Here is a 21,957-nt window from a genome sequence, read left to right as displayed (position 1 = left end):
ATCCACAAGGGGATTTACAAAAGTCATTGTATGCAGAATGGCACTAGTGTCATAAACCCCCAGCCATGCCAAATCCTCCTCTGTCATAGGACTCATCGCTTGATATATTATGCACATTTTTTGTTGTATGTTTATTTTCATTTTTAAAACGGCTCCAATGCCTGTGAATGACTGTGTGTGGATGTTTTGCATGTGTTTTTGTGTGTCAGTATACACAGGTGATATAACAGGTGTGACACGATGGAATAGAGTGCTCACACAACTGGGATGCTGCAGTTTGGCTCTTTCACCTTCCCATGTAACAAAGCCATGTTTAAGTCCTCAGATTAAAAGCAGTAGGAAAAGAAGGAAGAAAATACTGTCAGTGACTTCCTTTACACATGACAGAAATGGATATAATCACAAAGTGTTGGAAAGTCAACACAAACTGTCTTAGCAATTGTTTTTCACAATAGGATTTGTCAAAAGAAGTCTAAATTAAAGGGTTAGTGCACACATTTCAATGTCTGTTTCATCTCTGTGTGTCCAAAACTAAGTCAGTTAAGTCTGCTTTGAGTATAGACATGGGCTTGGAGAGAGCACATGAAAAAGCTAAATGCCTCATATTAGCCATTAAAGCATTGATTCTGTTAAGCTCAAGCTGACTTAATCTGCTGCTGGTGATGTTTGACATTTTAACCAGTAAAAGTAACTGTCACCACCGACTAAAAATGTGAAGCCTGCAACCTGAATGTTGGCCATTTGCTAATATAAAAGAACAAGGAGAGATCAAACATTTGATAAGAGATTTGTTAGCAAAAGAGCATTTCTGCATTTCTTGGTATTTGTCGAGTCAATTTGTCAAACCAGATCCAAAATGGAGAAAACACTGGAAGCAGGGGGAAACTAGTAGCCGGTATCTCTTTGAAAATATAAAATGACCCTGCCAACAACTCCGTAACTGTTATGCATGTTGCACTACATGGAGCGTCTCAAATACCTTGTCCTTGTATCTTGAAGGCTAGCAACTAAGGGTTTTCCTATAATATAATTAATAACTACTCTGGATTCATGGAAGATGTACTGTTACAAAATTGACACAGCCAAACCAGCAATTTCACCCTGCTGTCAGTCGATGCTAAGCTAGACTTAATATGTCCAGAACCTCCCTGTCAGTCTGCGAGATATAGAGATGACATGAATATGAACTTATCATGTCATCTGACAACAGGGTCCAAATTATTTCTAATTGGGTCCAGGTAGGGTTCAAAGTATTAACATAGCAAATTGATTATTATGAAAAATAATCATTACCTAGAAAATGCATTTCTTACAGAAAATGCGTGGGAATGCTGAAAGCTGGGATGAATTCAAAAGCATTGCTGAAAATGCAGAAATATAACAGGCTAAAAATATGCAGAAGTGGTAGTCAATCAAAAAATGTAGAAGAAGAAGAAGTATAATTACATTGTGACCTCTTTAAAACTGAAATGAAGTCTGTAGATAAAAGTGTGGAGAGTAGTAGAATTTCACACTGCAGTATAACGGCATTTTTAAAAGCTTTATTTTAAAGTAAACTAATATTACCACCTGTGGGCTTTTATTTTGAAAATCCAGCCTTTTGTCTAGTTCCACCGATTGACACATTGGGGTGAAGTGGGTGTGAATGAGTTGACATCCTGCATTAGACTAACTCCTCTTGATGTGGCTTTAAGTTTTTTAGCAAGTTACCAGTGTTGGGCAGTAGCATCACTACAAGGAGCGATGTGACTAACTCATATTTCTTAGTAGCTTGATGATTATGTCACTACTTTTTGAGTCAAACAGCTTCTCAGTAGCAAGTTGATTAATTTACAGAGTAGCGCGGTAGCATCCACAAATGTTGGAAAAGCTCTGAAGGTTAACTGACTTTTTTTTTCTGTGGAGGTCTGGATAAAAGTGAGGATAATAAAACTGATAAGTAATGTGACTGACGCCAGCACCACACTGAGGCATGTAGACGAGGGAAGCACTTCCACGTGACATCACATACTAATCCTTCAGTTTATTCTGCTTGCTGCGTCGCTATTGGCTTTCTTGGCAAGACCCGCCCTACTCTGCCTCTGATTGGCTGCATTGCACTTCTTGACATGTCTGTCAGTTGTCTTGCCCATAGACTGTATATATTTAGTGTATTTGCATTGGACACTAGAGAAATAGACATAAGGGCCAAGAATAGAGCGAGAGAGACTGAGAACAGTATTAGAACAGTTCAACTTCAGTTTTTCTGATCACTGAGATAACACTGATTTGACAGAGTCAAAAAATAAAAGTAGCTTTGCAAGTAGCAAGTTACTTGTGCCATTTTCTTATAGCTTAGCTTGTTACATTTGTTTGGGGGTAGCTTCAATGTACTGAAACTGTGTAACTGGTAGCCTATAGCTCACTACATTTTCATTTAGAGCATATCTAAGTATAACAGTAAAGGGGAACGATTATCAAGGTTCTGCTGTTTTCTAAGCTTGCTAAAACTAACTGGAGCACAAAGTGAAAAGGGGCGGGACTCAGGAAGGGGCAATTGTACTGATACTTTGCCCAGTTGTTACTTTGCCAGTCATAAATGGAGGGAAGAGTTGCTTTGTTAGCCGGCTGTAGTCCATGGTGGATGAGCAAGGCTTGAAAGAATTGTGTTTTCAATGCAGTCTTTGCTGTGCTGTATTTTGACTGTGTAGATCAGAGGAAACTGGTCACTCTAACCTGTTAATTCTTTGCTTGTGAAGTTAATTTGCATATTCTGAGTTTAAAAGTTGGGGAAGGGTGTAGCAGCTCCAGCTGCTCAACAGCCCACCTCTGTGGAGAGTCCCAGTATAAAGAAAGAAGACCAGAGCTTTCCCCTTGTATTGATCTGTTGATCTCACAGTTCAGATGCAACAGTAATCAGTGGTGAATGTGGACTGGCCCAGGTGTGAAATACATGGAGGATTGTGGGAAACTGAATTAATTTGGCTACCCTTTGTCCAAAAATCAAATGATGCTACAGCAGCCATTTTAAAGAGGGCTGAACTTATGCTTTATATGTCCAATTTAGAGTTGCACAAATGAACAAATCATGTGTGGAGTCCAGTGATGCCAACATATTTATTCGTTCTTTTAGGCTAGAAGAAGCAGGTGCAGTGATATTTAAATGGTTTCTGACTGTCATGTCTTCAAGACTATTCCAGATCGCGTCTATTTTGTTGGAAAGTAAATTATTTGTAAATCAATTTTGGGTTTGTTATTTATGGGTGTGTTTGCAAATCAGTCCAAAACTTTGGACCCAAGAAGACCTCCACTCTGACAGCTAAATGGTTTCTTTTGAAGAAATCAGTCAATCAATCAATCAATCAAATATATGTCACATGGAATTATACAAGGTGCAACTCCAATGACATGTGATGTCATCTGCTCCTTTAATTTGTGCGGTGTAATTTAGTCCTTTTTTGCATTTTCCAAAATGCAGTCAGCCCTAATTAGAGACAACACCAACACTGGCAGCAGCTTGATACTCCACCACTGAATAAGAAACCATGGATGAAAAGACTGCTAACATAAAGTTTGCTTACAGAGGAACTAAAGGACTATCTGCTCGGAGATCGGGCCATCAATAAGATCTTTACCCTGGGCAACAGCGAGTTTCCTGTCAGCTGGGAGAATGAGATTAAGTTGTGGACTTTCCTTGAGACCCGAGCTGCTCTGCTGCTCAAGACCTACAAGACCACCTCACAGGTCAGTCGGCTGAAGGTTATGTTGTGTAAGTAGTTGACATGGACAAAGTGGCAAGTGTTCATTATGGTTCAAACCAACTTGACCTTACAAATATATTGAATATTCATTCATTTTCCATAACCATTCTTCCTCTTGAGGGTCGTTGGGGGGCTGGAGCCTATCCCAGCTGACATTGGGCGGGAGGCGGGGCACACCCTGGAAAGTTCGCCAGACTGTTGCAGGGCTGACACATAGAGACAGACAACCATTCACACTCACATTCACACCTACAGGCAATTTAGAGTCACCAATTAACCTGCATGTCTTTGGATTGTGGGAGGAAGTCGGAGTACCTGGAGAAAACCCACGCTGACACGGAGAGAACATGCAAACTCTGCCCTGGAGAAAACCCACGCTGACACGGAGAGAACATGCAAACTCTGCACTGAAGGGCTCCCCCACCCTGGGTTAGCACCCCCCACCCTGAGGGGGCAGTGCTAACCACTATACCACTGTGCCACCTATTTTGAATATGTGAAGTTTAATTTGTCATTTTTAAGCCTCTTTGCCAATAAGGCAGGCATTATGTCATGTGTATGTTGAGTCACTATGACCTAACAAAATATGTTTTTGGCCACAACTCAAGAATTTATACACTAATCATGACAAAATTTCAGACAAATGTCAATTAGAATAAGACTATAAAGTGATGAAATTTTATATCCAAAAGGTCAAAGGTCAACATCACTGTGATACCATGATTTATTGCAAAAATACTTAACTGGTTATTAGTCAGTGTCATAACTTTGGAACAGAAGGGGAGACATTTGGTCAGATAATGAACTGGTGACAGTAATTTAGGTATCCACCTTGAAACTGTGCTAAATGTAAAGATCTTCTGTGCTGCCTGGTTTAAGATTTGTGTGAAGCATCTATGTTTTAGAAGATGTAGCTTCTTTGCAGCAACATTTGAAGCATATTCAACTGTCATGGCTACATGTGACTCTGATTAGACACGGATGTAAACTGTAACTGCAACTTGACTGGTTCTCAGAGGCATACAAGTGCAAGGCAGTAACTCTGTTACTTATCTTCTCCTGACCTTTTGTCATCTTTCCCTCACTCTTTCCTCCCATTTTCTTAACTCCTGGCCTGGTCTCTTTTAGGAGGACGTCTCTATGCTTGAGAAACCTGATCTATCGCTCCATTCTCGCATGGCGATCCAGCTCCGCCTAGCTGAGAAGCAGATCCTGGAGAAAGCCTCAGCCAGTGGACGGGCCAAACGTCTGCACTTCGAGAAGAAGCTGGAGGAGGGCGCTCCGTTGCCTCTGTACGAGGAAAGCGATATTGCTTTGCTGGAAAATACTGATGCAGATGAAAAGCTTCCTATCATCCTGCGCAAGCTGGAAGAGGTGGAAGAAGGTCAGGAGATCCAGGTGGAGGAGCACAGTCACTTCCTGAATGGGGAGAAGGCTGTGTATGGGATGGATATGGAGGCTAATGGAGAAGCAGTGCAGGAGAAGACTCAGGAGAAAGTCAGCAAAGATGATAATTCAGCTTTGGACTTGACTGGAAGTTCAACCCAGAAGACACAAAGGGAAATGGCTGACCTAAGTGCCAGTCGAACTGAAGATAATCCCAAAGACAACAGTGACTAAATATATTTCACTCACTGCCACAGCCAATGCTATTTATTTGTTTTTGAGTCTCCCAAATGACTAAAAAATACAGAAACTGGAAAAAAATTGAATTCAAAGTTGCAGGACTTTTCCAACTGTACGTTCATCCAGCGTGGCTTTTCTTAGTTGTTTGCAGCTGAACTTGTTTGAAAATGCTTTTGATTGACATTAGCTTTTGTTTGATGTTGAAAACATAGGTTTACATCAAAACAGTTGGGGTCTTGCAGCATAAAAGAAAGTGAAGAGGGAACACCACAAAGTGGTTCCAGCAAATTGTTAGGTGAAGAGAAAAAAAAACTAAATGGAGTTAGGTGAATGTTATTTCCACAAAGCCAAAACGTCTCTGATCTTGTGAATTGACTGGTTTATTACTGCAGTTTGTCTCCATCTATGTCTGGTATGCTTTGAGTTGACAATCATATTTTCTAGTTTATTTTGGGGTGTGCCACAGAGTTAAGACCGTCACTGCCCTCTATTCCCCTGTTTTTTTTTCCTGGTTAAAATCATTTCAAGCAAAACATAAAGTTATTAACCTATGAGTTCAGCATGACAAGCCAAAATGAAAGATAGTTTCTGCTTTTATAATAAAAAAAACATCATGTACCAAATGTACAATTTTTTTTACCATCAACTTGTACATTTTCCGTCATCACGTGATTGCAGCCCTTATTACATAACAAAGAATTTGTTTTAATGTGTATTTTAAAAAGAATGTCTATGTTTATGTCACCAAAAGGGAGTGACTAGTGACCTAATGATCACTGAGAAAGCCATATGCAGCACTGAGGACTGGATCAAACAGAAGATGATTAAATAAAAAAAAAAATCATGTGAGCATGTCAGTTGATTTTTATTCTCTTTAGTTTGTTGTAACTGTGAGGGTGGCCCCAGTAGACTCTGACTCTGTCGACTGATATAAAAAAGAACAACTCTGACTGAGTCCCTAGCAGTCAGTACATTGTGGAGGGAAGCATGCAGTTTTGTCCGAGACTCTCATCAGGACATTTGACCTTATTTTAGAAAATGTGAATGTAGGTACATCCAGTTTAATCCATTTACTCTAAATCACTTATTTGGTAGTGAATATGTGAAGTGAAATTCAAACATAACCTGATGTGTCCATTACGTCACCCATTACTTTGTGTAGCTACTTCATGCTTCAACTCTACTACAGTTATGCAGGGACACATATTTGTTTATAGTGGTACTATGTTTGGCTCAATAATAATGCATGATTGACATTGTTTGGCAAAATAATCAGCAGTCAAGGTCCACCCACTACTTTTTGGAGCTTTTGAAAATGTTTCACAGTCTTTTATCAGAACATGTAATTGTTGGTTAAGGTGTCATCATGTAATATAACTATGGAACTTGGGTTAATGATAACAAGTGGTTGTATATACGGCGTCCCTCCTTACTCCTCATTTCCACTTACGTATGTGTACACATAGACGAGTCAACTGGAAGTCCATTCATTCCAATGGGAATCTTCGTGATATCTGATGTGCCTGTGAAACTCCTCCCCTCCGTAATATTTCGGTCTGGAATTTGCCTCGAGTACGTTCAAAAAAAATTTACTTTTGTGGTGGATTTCGGAGAGACCATATGACAGTGTGCTAGCTTAGCTAACAGGCTGCTAACTAGGCTATTTCCTTCAATTCAGTTGCCTTTGTTGATTGTCAAGAGAGTTTGTATGATTAAAGAGAACTTGTTTATCCAGTTTAAACACATTGTAAATATAGAATAGAATAGAATATCGTTTATTTGTCATTGTCACATGTACTACGAAATTAAAGTGCCACCTTGTCAGTGCATCAACTCATAAAACTATATCATATAAAACCATAAGCAGCATTAAAAAGAAGACAGCTAGAAATAAATAAAAAGCAAACATACAACCATACATGCTCTCCTCGGTCATTTGCACAGTCCATTATTGCACTAAAAACCTGTTATTGCATTCTTGCTTTAAGTGTGGTTATTGCAGTTGGGTAGAAGCTGTTTCTGAATCTGTTTGTCCTTGTTTTAATTGATCTATACCGTCTGCCTGATGGCAACAGTTCAAACAGGGAATGATCAAGGTGTGAAGTGTCCTTCATAATTTTCTGTGCAGTTCTTTCAGAGAGGGGAGAAGGCCGTATTTATGATCCTCTGGAGCTCTTTCCTCTGAGCCACTGTGCAGCTGGACACTAGCAGTCTCTGGGTGATGTTGTTCGTCCTGAGCACCCTCAGGAAGTACAGTCTCTGCTGGGCCTTTTTCAGCAGCTCAGAGGTGTTCACGCTCCAGGTCAAGTCCTCCTCAATGTGGACTCCCAGGAAGTGAAAGTCAGCCACCCTCTCCGCACAGTCCCTGCTGATGAGTAGTGGTGGAATGTCCGTTTTCTTTTTCCTGAAGTCTATTACCAGCTCCTTGGTTTTTGAGGTGTGAAGGAGTAGGTTATTCTCCCTGCACCACACTCTCAGCTGCTCCACCTCGTGCCTGTAGGCGGACTCATCCCCCCCAGAGATGAGCCCCAAAACAGTGGTGTTGTCCGCAAACTTGACAATGGTGTTGCTGAGGTGGGCGGGGAAGCAGTCGTTGGTGAAGAGGGTGTAGAGCAAGGGGCTCAGCACACAGCCCTGTGTGGAACCGGTGCTGAGCCTGAGGGCCGTAGATGTATGGTGACTCATTCTAACTCTCTGGCTGCAACTGGACAGGAAGCTGCTTATCCACATGCAGGTGGAATGTTGAAGTCCCAGGTACCCCAGTTTGTCCACCAGTTTGTGCGGGGCAATGGCGTTAAACGTGGAGCTATAGTCCACAAAGAGCAGCCACGCATACCTCCCCGGCCGTTCCAGGTGGAACAGTGCAGCATGAAGGGCTGTGGCTACGGCGTCCTCTGTAGACCTTTTTGCTCTGTAAGCAAACTGGTGGGGGTCAAAACTATTGGGCAGGAGTGACATGATGTGACCCCAGACCAGTTTTTCGAAGCACTTCATCACCACTGGAGTGAGTGCAACTGGCCGGTAGTCATTGAGGCTGGAGATGTGGGGTTTCTTTGGCAGGGGGAATACGGTGGAGGACTTAAGACAAGGTGGAACAGTAGACTTTGACAGGGACCGGTTCAAAATCCTGGTGAAGACTTCAGCCAGCTGGTCCGTGCATTACTTCAGGACCCATCCTGGAACGCCGTCAGGTCCAGCAGTCTTCCTCGGGTTAATGGCCCGTAGAGCGGGCGCCTGACCAAAAATCTGAGTAATGTTATTCTGCTAAAATATGATTATACATTATATACAGTCAGATTGTCATTATGACGTGTTCGGCCGTTTCATACGTCTTTTTAATGAAATATTTCACAAATCATGCTACGTACATGGCAGGCCAACATCTTCATTTATTTGTTGCCATGCAATATTGATCCGGTTTTCACAGAGCAACACAGGATAACAGCATGGAAGGCTGTAAACTTTTATAAACAGTTTGTCTAAAATTGACCCGAATACAAAGATGTGATGGCAGCAGAGAAGGCTGATAGGAAGAGAGGGCAGTGTGGCCTGTTTCTAATCACTGCTCTCACGCTCTTAGCTCCTGAGCTGGAAGTCAATTAAACTACTTTGGAACCAGATGCTAGTAGTGTTGCTGCCAGTGTGACAACCAGGAGCCAACCAGGATATAGTATTCTTTAACTGAACTATGAGTAGAACTGTGTGTAAATGTGATGTTTTCACATTACAGATGACCAACAAAGGCATTAACATATGAGTGGTACTGGTATAATATGAGACTGATGTAGGACTTTAATATGGGACTGTACCATAACTGGGCAGAGGTCATAAACTCAAGATTTCTCAGACTTGTATGTAAGGTGTATCAGTAACAATGTATGGGTGGGTAAATATATAACTATATAAAATGTCACATGACTCTATGCATCGACCTGAAGTGCAAACCCTTAGTGGACTCTGAACATCCTGACTCTGGCAGGCCTTAGTTGTATATGAGGGGGAGGTGGTTATGTTTCTGGCATTGGATGATTCTGACTCCAGTCCTCTTCCCGATCAGGGTCAGAGTCAATGGACTACTGGGGAAAAATCAGTGAGGAAATTTCTATCTGACACTAGAGGCCATCTCTGAACTAAGACAGATGCATTACCATCTTCCCCGTAAATAACCACCTGCTATCATGTGATCAAACTGCCTACTTACTGTAGGTCACGTGACATCCAATCCACCTCAGGAAAACTGAGGAAACTCCATGTTAGGTCAATAAAAAAAATGTTGGGATGTTTCACACTTGCCAAGGCATTAGACATTGCCCAACCCTACTCCATTTACTGATGAGGTCTTTGGGATGTGGTTGAAAGCTCCAGTGATTACTAGTAGGTGTACCTTTAGTTAAGATTGTCTTGACAAACTGCTGTTCCCAGAGTCAAGAATGAGTTTGCGAGCTTACTAGTCTTGATATATATACTCTGGTAAATACTGCACCTCTAGTCCTAGACCTCGAGAGTTTTTCCTTATCTGCTGCGAGGGTCCTAAGGACAGAGGGATGTCGTATGCTGTAAAGCCCTCTGAGGCAAATTGTGATTTGTGATATTGGGCTTTATAAATAAAATTGATTGATTGATTGTTTGATTGATTGATTGAGACAGCAGAATGAAATGTTACACTATAACTTCTGTAAAGGTGAGCTGTACTTAAATAGTAAGTACATAGGCCAAACTCTCACCAGGGATTAGCTCTGGAACACAGTGGACTATCCTTTCTGATCATGCCTTCATCTTTACCTTAAGTAAGTTCCTTAGATAAACAGGTGAAATGTGCCTTGTCCGCTGTCTCTTACAGTGGAGCAGGTGGGTCAAATGTTGACGCTGAAAGAAAAGATAACCAAAACTATAAAAATGAAATATATGAGGGGACTGTAAGCAAAGCTGTTGCTCATGTCAGATCCGACTGTTTGGTTGTTTTAACATTAAAGTTTCCGTAGTCAGGTACACCATTTAAAACTGGTTGAACAGAGTTAACCATGCAGTACTGCTGGTAATACATAGAATCATATTCAATAGAAAGACTCATTCTCAGTGACCATGCAACACTTTCCAGAAATTTCAATCCAATCGGGCCAATCGGGTTACTTGGTCTGCAATGGTGTTTGGGTGGGTGGAACGTGTCAGGTGGCATCCACATGAATGCCAGGACCCAAGGTTTTGTAGCAGAACACTGCACAGTAACAAGATGATCAATGTTATCCACTTTACACACCAGTGGTTTAAATGTTTTGGCTGGTCAGTGTATCTGCCCTGTTGGGTTGTTTTCTGCTACAGTAGCAGCCTGTAGACATGGCTTTGTTGCAGCCTGTTTTTTTCCTTCATCTTGCTTGGGCACTTCTTGCAAATATCAAACAGCTGAAGAAGCTTGTTTGTAAATATGATTGACAGCTTCTTGTGCTCAAGGATCAATTACCTTGATCAGCTTCAGTATTCATTTTCTGTGTTTTACACGCTGAAAAGGAACGAATAATCCTGACAGATTTAGCAGAATCCATCTAAATGTATCTTTAATTACAGCAAAATTATCATTTAAAAGATATTTTTTTAAAAAGTTATTATTTGCATCATGCTGTGTGGTAACAAATCTTAAGTGTGAAGAGGTCAATTTTTGATTTTATATTTTGAGAATCATTAGTAGCAGTTAGTTAAATTGGTTTAAAAAAGAAAAACTCATTTTAAAATCTTGCTCTGTTCAAATGTTATTATTCAGGTTTTACATCTGCCCCAGTTAGCCATACTGTGTCAAAACATGTATATTTGTTTTGTAACCTGTTTGTGATCAGTGTAAATATTTATGCACAATATTACAGTTATAGGCATACCTGACAGAATAGTTCAACATGTTATGAAAAATACAGTACACTTATTCATTGTATTCCCGAGAGTGAGACAAGCTGATTATTATTCTTATGTCTGCGCATTAAGTCAAGAGAAAAAACTTACTAACACCTAAACAGCTCACTTATTGACACGCTGTAACTTGTTGAATTTGTATGTATGTATGAACTGACACATGTACAACTGAAACTTATTTTCATGATCAGTTAATCTGCCAAATACTCTCTCAGTAATTCACTTGCTTCATAATAAATGTCAGAAAATAAATAGTAAATAATTCTGTCAGTTTCCCACAGCTCAAGGTAATGTTTAGAAATTGCTTGTTTCCTGTGTCCACTATGTGGCACTAGAGAGCGCACACTATAGGTCATGTTGCTTTTTAGAAATTCTTGACCACACCGTATAAATTTCATATAAATGAAAAGGTGATTGTCCCACAAGGCTTAGTTTGTGGTGCTGTTAGGTGACACAAGGACTCTCACACCTCATTGGCACTTGAATGTGTTACAGCCTAGTGTGTTATCAAACGCATCAACATCAACTTCCTGTTTCATGGCAAATAATGAGTTGCTATGGCAATTTTATTAAATGTAAACTCACAATGTTCACGAGGAAGCATCATTATGGTCTTGAGGCTATGCTGACAACATTTAGGAGGAGTATATAAATGTATAAAACATGTAGTTTCCTGTTGCCAGTAGGCAACTCATGCTTTTAACAACTTTTCATGTCAAAGTTCTTTAGATGGTACAGAAGAAGTTTGAAGTCAATCAGATTAAATCTCTAGGAAGAGTATGATAAAATATAAGCCCTAGAAATGGTCAAAAATGCAGAAAAATTGCACAGTAAATTCAAAATTACCAACTTCCTGTTTGCTCTGGGATATGGCTGAAAAATAACTTTTTTTGTAAGTCTTCACATGTTACAAATGCCTTCTAATTTTCATGTAAGTAGGTGCAACACACTGCTGGAGTTACTTCATTGAAGTTCATTAGGGGGCGCTACTGAGCCATTTTGTCATACTGCAGCATGAGACCCATGAAATCTAAAACTTTCCAGCAGGTGTCATATGTGCACAAAGTTTAGTGAGTTTTAGAGCACCTTGGTGCCCTCAGAAATGATGTACTGTGTGAAATAATAATTCCTTGCACCATTGTTGCTTGGGCCCTAAAAAGTAGAAAACAAAATTAGAATTTTGTTTGAGGGGAAATTACATGCTGGGACTTGCTCAGCTTTATGCTAAGCTAGGCTAATCATCTCTTGGTTCCAATGCACAGACATGAGAATGATAGTGATATTTTCATCTAATCTCAATAAGAAAGTAAATGTTGAACTATTTTTTAAATGTATAGCCCTTGAAACTTGAATTCTGCTAAAAATGTTCTTGCAGTTTCTTGACAAATCAAAATCACCAACCACGTAAAATGTGAGTTGGGCTCACTCCTTGTTAACCTGTTATATAACAAAAGCTTGATGCCGGTAATGAACTGTCAGTGCCTCAGTGTTCCCTCTCCCAGTGGTGTGCATTAATGTGATCGAGACTAGGTTTGGTCAAGACTAAACCTAGTCCTGATCATNAGACTAGGTTTGGTCAAGACTAAACCTAGTCTCGATCATATTAATGCACACTACAAACAAAAAGTTGAGCACAATTTTGACAGCGAGCAGATAAGGAAAAGTGTCTGTCTACATGGTCCTGATTCAGGGTCTACAGATAAAATCAGAGATCTGGAGACCCTGAATCAGGACCATGTAGACAGACACTTTTCCGTATCTGCTCGCTGTCAAAATCGTGCTCAACTTTTTGTTTGTGGTGTGCATTAATATGATCGAGACTAGGTTTGGTCAAGACTAGGTTTGCTAAGATGTTTAAGACCACTTTGTACCATATAATCTACTTGTTTTGTATCACAATTGATGTGTCACTTGTCTGTCTGTGGCTCTTATGCAGTCATGTACTTTAAAGCAAACTTATTGGAAATATCCAGTGTTTTTGCTGCTTTTCCAAAGACCTCTTACCTGTGTGTGTGTGTGTGTGTGTGTGTGTGTGTGTGTGTGTGTGTGTGTGTGTGTGTGTGTGATCCTAGCTTTAACAGTAGACCTACAGTAACAAATCCTGGGCAGTACATTGCTATCCAGTTTAAGTGGAAGACCCGGAGTGTATGGTAAAGGTAGAGCTGACAGGGAAAATTGTCCCGAAGCTGACAGAGATTAAACTTCTCACTTCTCACCTCTTGTGTGTAGTGTTGTTTTTAAACCTTTTTTTGGGTCAAGCCATCTCTTCCTCCAAAGACATGAGGTCATTATCCATCTATTATTTCTTTCCCTTCTCCTTTTGTTGGGCAGAAAAAAAACTTTATTTTTTGTTCCCCTTCTCTGTCCCTGGCCCTGTATTAATTTATTAAAAAAACATTATCTTGAATCATTAAATTTGGGGTAATTAAAATTTGAAATGCCCCATTCATAATTCATGGGTGTCTAAGATAAAACCCCTTTAATCCTTGAATATATTATTATAATGGGCATTGGAGTGGGCAGCGGAGAGCGAAGCATGTCCAGTGTTGTTAGTACTCGCTGTGTCAGTGCTGGTCGCAGGCCTGGGACCAGCACTCCCAAGTAATTCTGCCCTATGAATTATAAACTGCCATCTATATTAATACACAATGGCAGCAACCACAGCCAGGCCCGGCTCATTGTGGAATGGCACCATTGTCTTGAAAGTGTTTACCAGTGTCATACTGGAGATGCTGTGTGATGGAGGGGTCCAGTTAAAGCCAAGCCATTAGCATTTTATGAGAGTGAATGTAGAATTCAAGGTGATGGACAGACAATGGCATTGTTATCTTGCTGCTAGCCATCTGCTAGTTCACTGCATTAAGTCCAGTAACAATATTTTTTAAAGGTCCCATATTGTTAAAAGTCAGATTTCCATGTCTTTAAAACCAAAAAAAAAGCTATTGTGAAAGTATGAAATTGCTCAGTCCACAGAGAAATGAAGAAGAAGAAGAAAGAAGATATACGTTTTTTTTCAAGTGTTGTCATATACACACAGGTAGAGTGCACCACGTCAGGGTAACCCACAAATATCTGTATACATATATGTATGTATATATATATATATACCGTCATACGGTGTTGGCTCAGATTGTGAACAACAATGAGTGTCGTACGCAATAATCCATTGTTTCATCTCGTGTAGGGTGTCATCGTAGATGACAACTGACGCCACAGCTGGAATGCCTCACAAAGTCCCTACAAAGAGTCCAGCATGTTTGATTTTCTTTTTGTCTTCCATGATTCCACGTTGTTCAGCAGTTGTGAATCACTGCAACCACAGGAGGTCCTTGAGCATAAAGTCATAAAGGTGCACACAATATATAAGGCTGACGGGTCCAGTAGTTTGCGAGATTAGCTGCACACAGATACATACATTCACATACACAGTGACACATGCACACACAACCAAATGCATGATCCCCTCCAGGTTTTACGCCTGATGGAAATAATCAATATCTATCTGTCTGTCCACCTGTCTATCTTACCAACTATCTACCCAATCGTCATACCCTGTCTAAAACCATTCACTCTGTATACGATAGCTATAGATTATTTCCTGTCCACCAAGAATTCCACTTTTCAATTTTATATTGAGATTTGTGTTAAATGATCTATTTATCGGATTAGATGCATCAGCACAGTGCAGTGCAATACACTAAAAACGTTAATCTGGCTAGGTCTACCACATTATAGAACCCTTATGTACATCCGTCCCGTCAAGGTCAGTCAAAAGTGGTGTGTAATCTTTTTTATCTCAAAGGTTTTCTCAAAATAAATTCAGATCACTGTTTTGACTGAATTTCATTCACATACACAACCATCAGCCTTCAAAAGAGAACATTTCAACATTTCAAAACTGAATACAATATCCATCTATCCTTGTCAAAAGATTCTAAATGCAGTTAAGAAATGCAACCAAATGTGGTCCAAATTTATCTTTAGCATTCCAACATCCACTATGAGTTTGGTCACTCATCTCTGAGAGATTTGAGGTGGACCTTGGAATTACACTATTATATGGGGAATCTCAGTTGATCACCTGGTTGTAGTAAGGCTAAGGCTGAAAACTAAAGGTGATCAAGCTTTTGCTGTTGCTGTTTAGACATTGGAATACCCTCACACAAAGTCTCAAGCTTCTCTATCACTTGAAATTGTGTCTCATCATGCTGTACTTATCATTCTCCCATGTTTTACTTTCTGTTTTCTTTCGACAGCACGTTGTAATGTCTGTTTTAAATGCTGGAGACAGAAAGCTTGCTCATTTTAGGAGGAGAAGTGGGTTCCTTTTGTCCACTGTATTAATCAGGGGCCCAGCCCTGAAGTCTGTCAGGGAAATCTGAGGTTTACAAAGTATTTCATGTATTCTCCACACCAGCTAAATTATAAATTAAAAAAAAAACAAATTTTCCTACCCTCATTCATACCATACTTTTAAATAAAACTTGTATCATAAATGACCTGATTTTAGATAATAATATTGACAGTCTTCTCTTTACAGAGACATGGCTTGGCACTGACGCACCAGTTGTTCTCACCAAAGCTTGCCCACCAAATTTGAACTTTTTATTCTCTACCGGGGGGGGTAAAAAAGGAGGCGGAACTGCTTCCATCACTAAAAAGATGCTGAACTCAAATGAAGTTTCTTTTAACAGCTACACATCATTTGAGCATCATGCCTTTGTTTTTAGCAGCCCTCCTATTCTTTGTATCACCGTTTACAGACCACCCCAGTACTCTACCTCTTTTATCAGTGAATTCTCTGAACTATTATCAGTCATAAACACCACTTACAATAGAATTTTAATAACTGGTGATTTTAATTTGCATGTAGATAATATGTCCCATACTATGTCCAGAGAATTTTTAAACCTTTTAACCTGCATGGATTTTAAACAACACGTCACACAGCCAACTCACAACAGAGGACACACCCTGGACCTGGTCATAACCTATGGTCTGTCCACTGGTGTGTCCTCTGTTGTTGACCTGGCTGTGTCTGACCACTACTGTGTGTATTTTAACATCACCAGCATCAGGACTGCAGAGACTGTTGATGTTTTAAAAAGGAGGCTCAAGACTCACCTTTTTAATTTGGCTTTTAACTGATTTCTTTTACTCCTTTAATTCTTCTATTATATGTTATTTTAATCTAAATGATTTATTTTAAAATCCTTATGCATTTTTATTGCTATTAAATTTCTAAATCTTCATTTTTTTTAAATCTTTAAATCTTTAATTTTTCTAAATCCTTAAATTTCTATGCAATTTTATTTTATCTCATACCTGTTTTATCCTATCCTATTGCTTTTTAGTCTTTTAGTTTTTAGCTCCAGTGTTTCCTCATGGGGGGCCTCCACACTGGGAGGTGTGTCCGGTCTGCCAGCGGGGACGTCGTCCTGGAGATCCCTCAGGCCCAGAGGACTGGGAGGCTCTGCACCATAGACTGGGGTAGACTCCACATCTGGGTCGGGGTGGTCTCTGTGGCGGCGCTCCCTGTGGCTGTAGGCTGTAGCGCCTCTCAGTGTGGATGAGCTCCCCATAGATGGTTTTTTACTCACCTGGTTCCTCAGTGCCCAGCCATGTTACTGTATTGACTCTGTGTGTTTGTGTGTGTGTGTGTGTGTGTGTGTGTGTGTGTGTGTGTTTATATGTGGGGGTGGGAGGGGCAGGTTTTTCAATATTTGTTGTATTTTTGTTGTTTATGTTTTTATTTTGTGAAGCACTTTGTATTCCATTTTTAATGTATGAAAAGCTATATAAAAAAGTTTGATTCGATCAAGTTTGATACAGTATTCTTATGTTTGGCTCGGCCTGCTGAAAAGAAAACCAGACTCCTTAAACCAGACTGAGAGCTTTTTTAAAAATGTATTTTAAAAAGTCTTTTAAACATCATAAAACCACTCAGGAAGGCAGTTTTACTAACAGGTGGATCCGGTATATATACATATTGACACAGAGCTTTACTGGAGCTCTATCACATCCATCTGTACTCTTGAAAAGACACCTGCAGTAGGCTAACTGTAACCACACATCGTGTAGTAACAGTGCATTCAGTGACTGTGGTTCAGCATTTAGCACTTGTATGACAGGCCCAGCTGTCCACAAATAGGAGGTGTTAGCATAAAGGTTAACAGACAAAGTTTCATACTTGCAATTGAATGGCCTATGTGGTTAAAACCTCAGCTGATGGCCACTTCTACTGAAGAATGTTCTTATAAAGAGGAGACAGTCAGTACAGCTGCATGTAGCACTTGTATATCTTAACTTCTGTCCATTTCTGTAACACAGGTGCTACAGGTAGTGATACTGCTCTGATCATAAGTAGCCTTTCATTTAACAGCTACCTGGCCTTTTCTTATGTTGCCAAATTTACCAGTCTTGCTAATATTCTCACAGTTTACATAAATTCTAAAAACATTCAATATAGATATCTGGAATTTACAAATATCCCCCATGAGCATTCATGTTACTTGCATTAGCATGTCAGTTTGACTTCTCTGCAGAAATGCCCCAATGCCACCCCAATCTGCACCCCTCTCTCCAAAGCATGACTGACTGTGATTCAACACTCTAAGCCGCTCATAATGGAAATATACATTTATTATTGAAGAGGTGGGTGGATGAGAGAGGGATGGAGAATTCTGTGGTCTGGCATGAGAGGTCTTCATCACGGATGAAATAAGGAATGAAGGCACAAAAGATGACTGGCAGAGAAGACAGAGTGAATATAGATGGAAAGAGGACTGGGGGAGGAGAACAGTCCCCTCTTCAGGAAACTCCTTAAGTGGGTGTGATGGTTATGAAGTAAGCAGCTGGCATGGGTTGCTCTTTAACGTTTAACCAGGAGAAATGATATGTACAACAGCAGCAGCGCTGTCAGAGAAAGGTAAAATCAAGGTTACTAGGGCACCTTACTAGGGACGTTTGATGATTAACTTTACTAACTGTGGTGATGATATGCAATGCAGTGCAGGGGTGAAACATTTCTGGAGCCAGATGGGGCCACTGAAAATCTTGGGGTGGCAAAACCAAAAGCCATTACTGCGTTTCACGTATTTTCTTATGCTGTTACAGTATAGGCTGGTTGAAAACAATATCACTATAAGAGTTAAGGAATTACACACTAATATCCTTTATCTTCTATTTTACAGTTAATGTAACTAATTATCTGATGTGCACAGGGTAACTCTGGTACAGTTAACATTTTGAATTCCACAACAATCTTTTTATAATGTGTTATGTGATAGAGGATTCATTGTTCTTCAAATCAGCCGGTTCTCCTTAGAAAAAAAGGCAAATATACAGCTTTAACTTAAAGGAGTGCATCGATTGTAAGGAACAAAATTTGTACATGGTAACAAGCCCTTTCAAATGAACACCACACAGTGGCCTCCAGTTAATAGGGGTTTAAGCCCAAAGGAGTTTCCTGTATGACTGCTGCATTCACACAGAAGATTCAACTGCAAGGTAATGAAGTGAACATAACGCTGTCTGGTTACAAGTAGTAACGTGTTTTATTCTGTTGAAAAGTAGAAGTAAAAGGTGTCTGACATGTCTCTTGTTTTAAGTGAACTTTTGCAAAGTATTCACTTACTGGAGCTCAGTTTCCTCTACTCTGACACATTTCCACCGATCGACAGACAGTCCTGCCGAGTGCTGATGCGGACATAGACCAAACCATTGTGAGGCAGATGAGGGGGGAGGATGCAATCTTTTTAAAGTTATAAATGCATCATGTTGTGTATATAACTGGCACAAGTGCTTTCAGTTTTTATTATTATATAGTTTAAAATTGTACTGTATAGTTTCCTCAAATGATATATTGAGGGGGAAAATTACCCGTTTTTACAAACAACTGTCTATTTCTGCTACTGACCAAAAGTTTTGCCAACAGCGTTGCAAAAAAACAGCATGGCTCAGCAAAGATTTGGATGTAAATGAATGAGCATCTGTCAGATTATATTATAAAAACAATAATTCTAAACAAATGCATGAGAATAAATTGTCAATAAATTTCCGTTTGGAGCCTGTTTTTAGGCGAGTTCTTGTTTAGGAGTCCAGGTCAAACATGTCAAACAGCGTCTGTAGGGCCCTAAGGATGCCTCAGTAATGTAAGCCGACTTGAAGTGCAGCCAAATCATGGACAAGGAGAGGCTTTTTGAAGTCAGTGAAGTCCAAAAACGATTTCTGATATATGACTGCAAACTAGAAAGTTATATAAATAAGGACAAGAGAGACAAGGCATGGCATAATATCTCTACAAGCCTATATATAAATAACAACCAAAATACTGCTGGGTCTGTGGCATTGGGATTTCATGTATAATTACTTAAAAACAAATGTGTAGAAAATGAATGGGGGTAAAAGAGAGAAAAGGCAGAAATAAAGACATGATAGTAACTGAAGGAGGAATAGAAAGACAGAATAAAGCAGACAGGTTCAGGAATAGTGAATGGTACAAGCAGAAAGAGGGGAAGATAAAGGGACATGTGCACAACCCAGCTGAGCACAGATGCAAATGGCATTATGATAAGGGAACATAAATCCTGTGTGTGTATGTGTGTGTGTGCATGCATGCATATTATTATATATATTAAACCAAAAACGTTTGCCAGAGCACACTGAAGAAGGGCCAGACCTGAAACGTCTGTGTGGCAAAATAAAATTTGATAAACTTGGAGTGCTGTTCCTCTCATCTTTTTGAACTTTACAATTTATTTGGAATTCAGCACCCAGTTTTTTGTTTTTGTTTCTGTGAGTTGAGCGCATTGTCTCCTATTTTTGATCAACCATTACAGTGCCATTAAAAAATTTGTTTTTAATTTATTTATTTACTTATATTTTTACAGAGACATTTCTGCTTTTCCTGACAGGTTTGCGCCACTAAAGCAGCTGTTTTTTACTGAGACATCACTGAGTTTCTAGCTATGGTAGTGCCACAAAATGTGTGTGTTTGTGTGTGTGGTTTTTTTTAACCTAAAAGTCACTGTGTTTCCACCAGGGATTGTGCCACCAAAAGCAGGTATTCTAAGGCAAAACATGATCTTGTCCTAATTATAGCCAAGAGGTTTTTGTGCCTAAACCTAATCACATATTAACCACAGAGTCGTTGAAGTATAACTTTTTAATGTATTTGTTACGTAATAACATACAAATGTAACATCTGTGGTTTGCATACATAAATGCAAAATACCAACATTTATTCTGGCGATTGGGATGATCCTCCATCCTTCTCCTTGTCTTCTCTCCTTGTCCTTTCCTTTCTTCTTCACTCCTCTTTTTATCCGACCTAGAAACACAGAAAAGATGGATAGAGAAAACAAGATGGAAACAGAGAAATAGAAATAAAGAGAGTGGCCAGCATTGTTGCCCTATCTAAATCTGATTTAAACCCAATAGCATATTTCTTTCTTTTTCTTTCTTTTTCTTTCTTTCTTTCTTTCTTTCTCTCTCTTCTTATGGAGAGGGACCGTCATTCTTTATTCTCCAGCTCAGGGAGGGAACAATTAAGTGTAGAGGGCACTGAGAGTCCCCGACAGGTGATGAATGGCTGGGCCGGCTGCAACTGACAATATGCAGACAAGCCAGATCATTTGCAAATGGATGCAGGGAGATGGAGGATGGGTCGGGTGGATGGGGTGGGGGGTGTGGTGGGAGCAAAGTCAGGGGCAGCCAAAGTGGAAGAAGAGAGTAGGAGGAGAGTGACATTGAGAAAGAGGTGGTGGGGGTGGTAGGAGTGGGTGTTAACCCTTTCCACGATCATTGCTCAGCAAGGAGAAGAAGGAGGAGGTGCAGGAGATTCAGCCACCTGCCCAGCAGAAAGGGGGCTGGATAAAAGCAAACCAGAGCTGTAAGCACTCTTAACTGAATGCACTCAAACCTTTAAGGGCTATTAGTGTGAGTGTTCTGGTGTATTGTGGTACGTGTACATTAGTATATGTACTGTGGTATGTGTATAGTGGTATGTCTAATGTAGTAGATGTATTGTGGGATATGTTGTGATGTTTGTATTGTGGTATATTGAATTTGAATTTGAATTTACTGAAGGATAGCCCCTTGAGATGTAGCATCTCATTTTCGAGGGGGTCCTAAGTACACAAGTAACATGTACATACATACATACATCAAAACAATATTACAAAACAAACAATACACAAACAACAGAAAAAAAAATACAATTAGATAAAAACAGATGCTTGCTCACACTCTCCCAACCACACCCCAGTCCTCAAATGATATACAAAAGAAATTGAATACAATGAACTGAATATTGTACATAAATTATACGCAAATTAGAAACATGAGCAGGTTGTTTTAATAAAATAAAATAAAGATGACCTAAAGCAGTGAAAGGAGGTAATGGATCTCAAATAAGGAGGAAGATTATTCCAGTCAGATGGAGCTTTATATTGGAAAGACCTGCGACCAATCTCTTTGAGAACTCTGGATACAAAAAAGAAGGGTGTTGCATATGTCTGGATAAGAAGAACTATATGGAACAAGAAGCTGTCTTAAATAAGAGGGACAATTTGCGTGAATACAATTAAAGATGAACAAAACCCAATGAAATGGTCTTCTAGATTTAAGCTGCAACCAATTAAGTGATTCGTACATGAAGCAGTGATGAGTTCTGTATGGACATTTCAAAAGA

At 39.8% G+C, this 21,957-nt stretch overlaps 1 protein-coding gene across 1 annotated transcript in view; it reads left to right on the top strand.

Annotated features, from left to right (window-relative positions):
* Positions 1–6,210, top strand: part of setd3 (SET domain containing 3, actin histidine methyltransferase) — a 96,500-nt gene extending 90,290 nt beyond the window's left edge. The window contains exons 12-13 of the mRNA XM_050061963.1: positions 3,563–3,723; positions 4,869–6,210. Of these exons, the coding sequence (XP_049917920.1) occupies positions 3,563–3,723; positions 4,869–5,360 (653 nt within the window). The 3' untranslated portion in view covers positions 5,361–6,210. The remainder of the gene's footprint in view (positions 1–3,562; positions 3,724–4,868) is intronic.
* The last annotated feature ends 15,747 nt before the right edge of the window (positions 6,211–21,957 follow it).

The sequence above is a fragment of the Epinephelus moara genome, chromosome 14 (assembly GCF_006386435.1).
Source record: "Epinephelus moara isolate mb chromosome 14, YSFRI_EMoa_1.0, whole genome shotgun sequence".
Classification (NCBI taxonomy): Eukaryota; Metazoa; Chordata; class Actinopteri; order Perciformes; family Serranidae; genus Epinephelus; species Epinephelus moara.
This window is presented reverse-complemented; position numbering and strand designations above follow the sequence as displayed.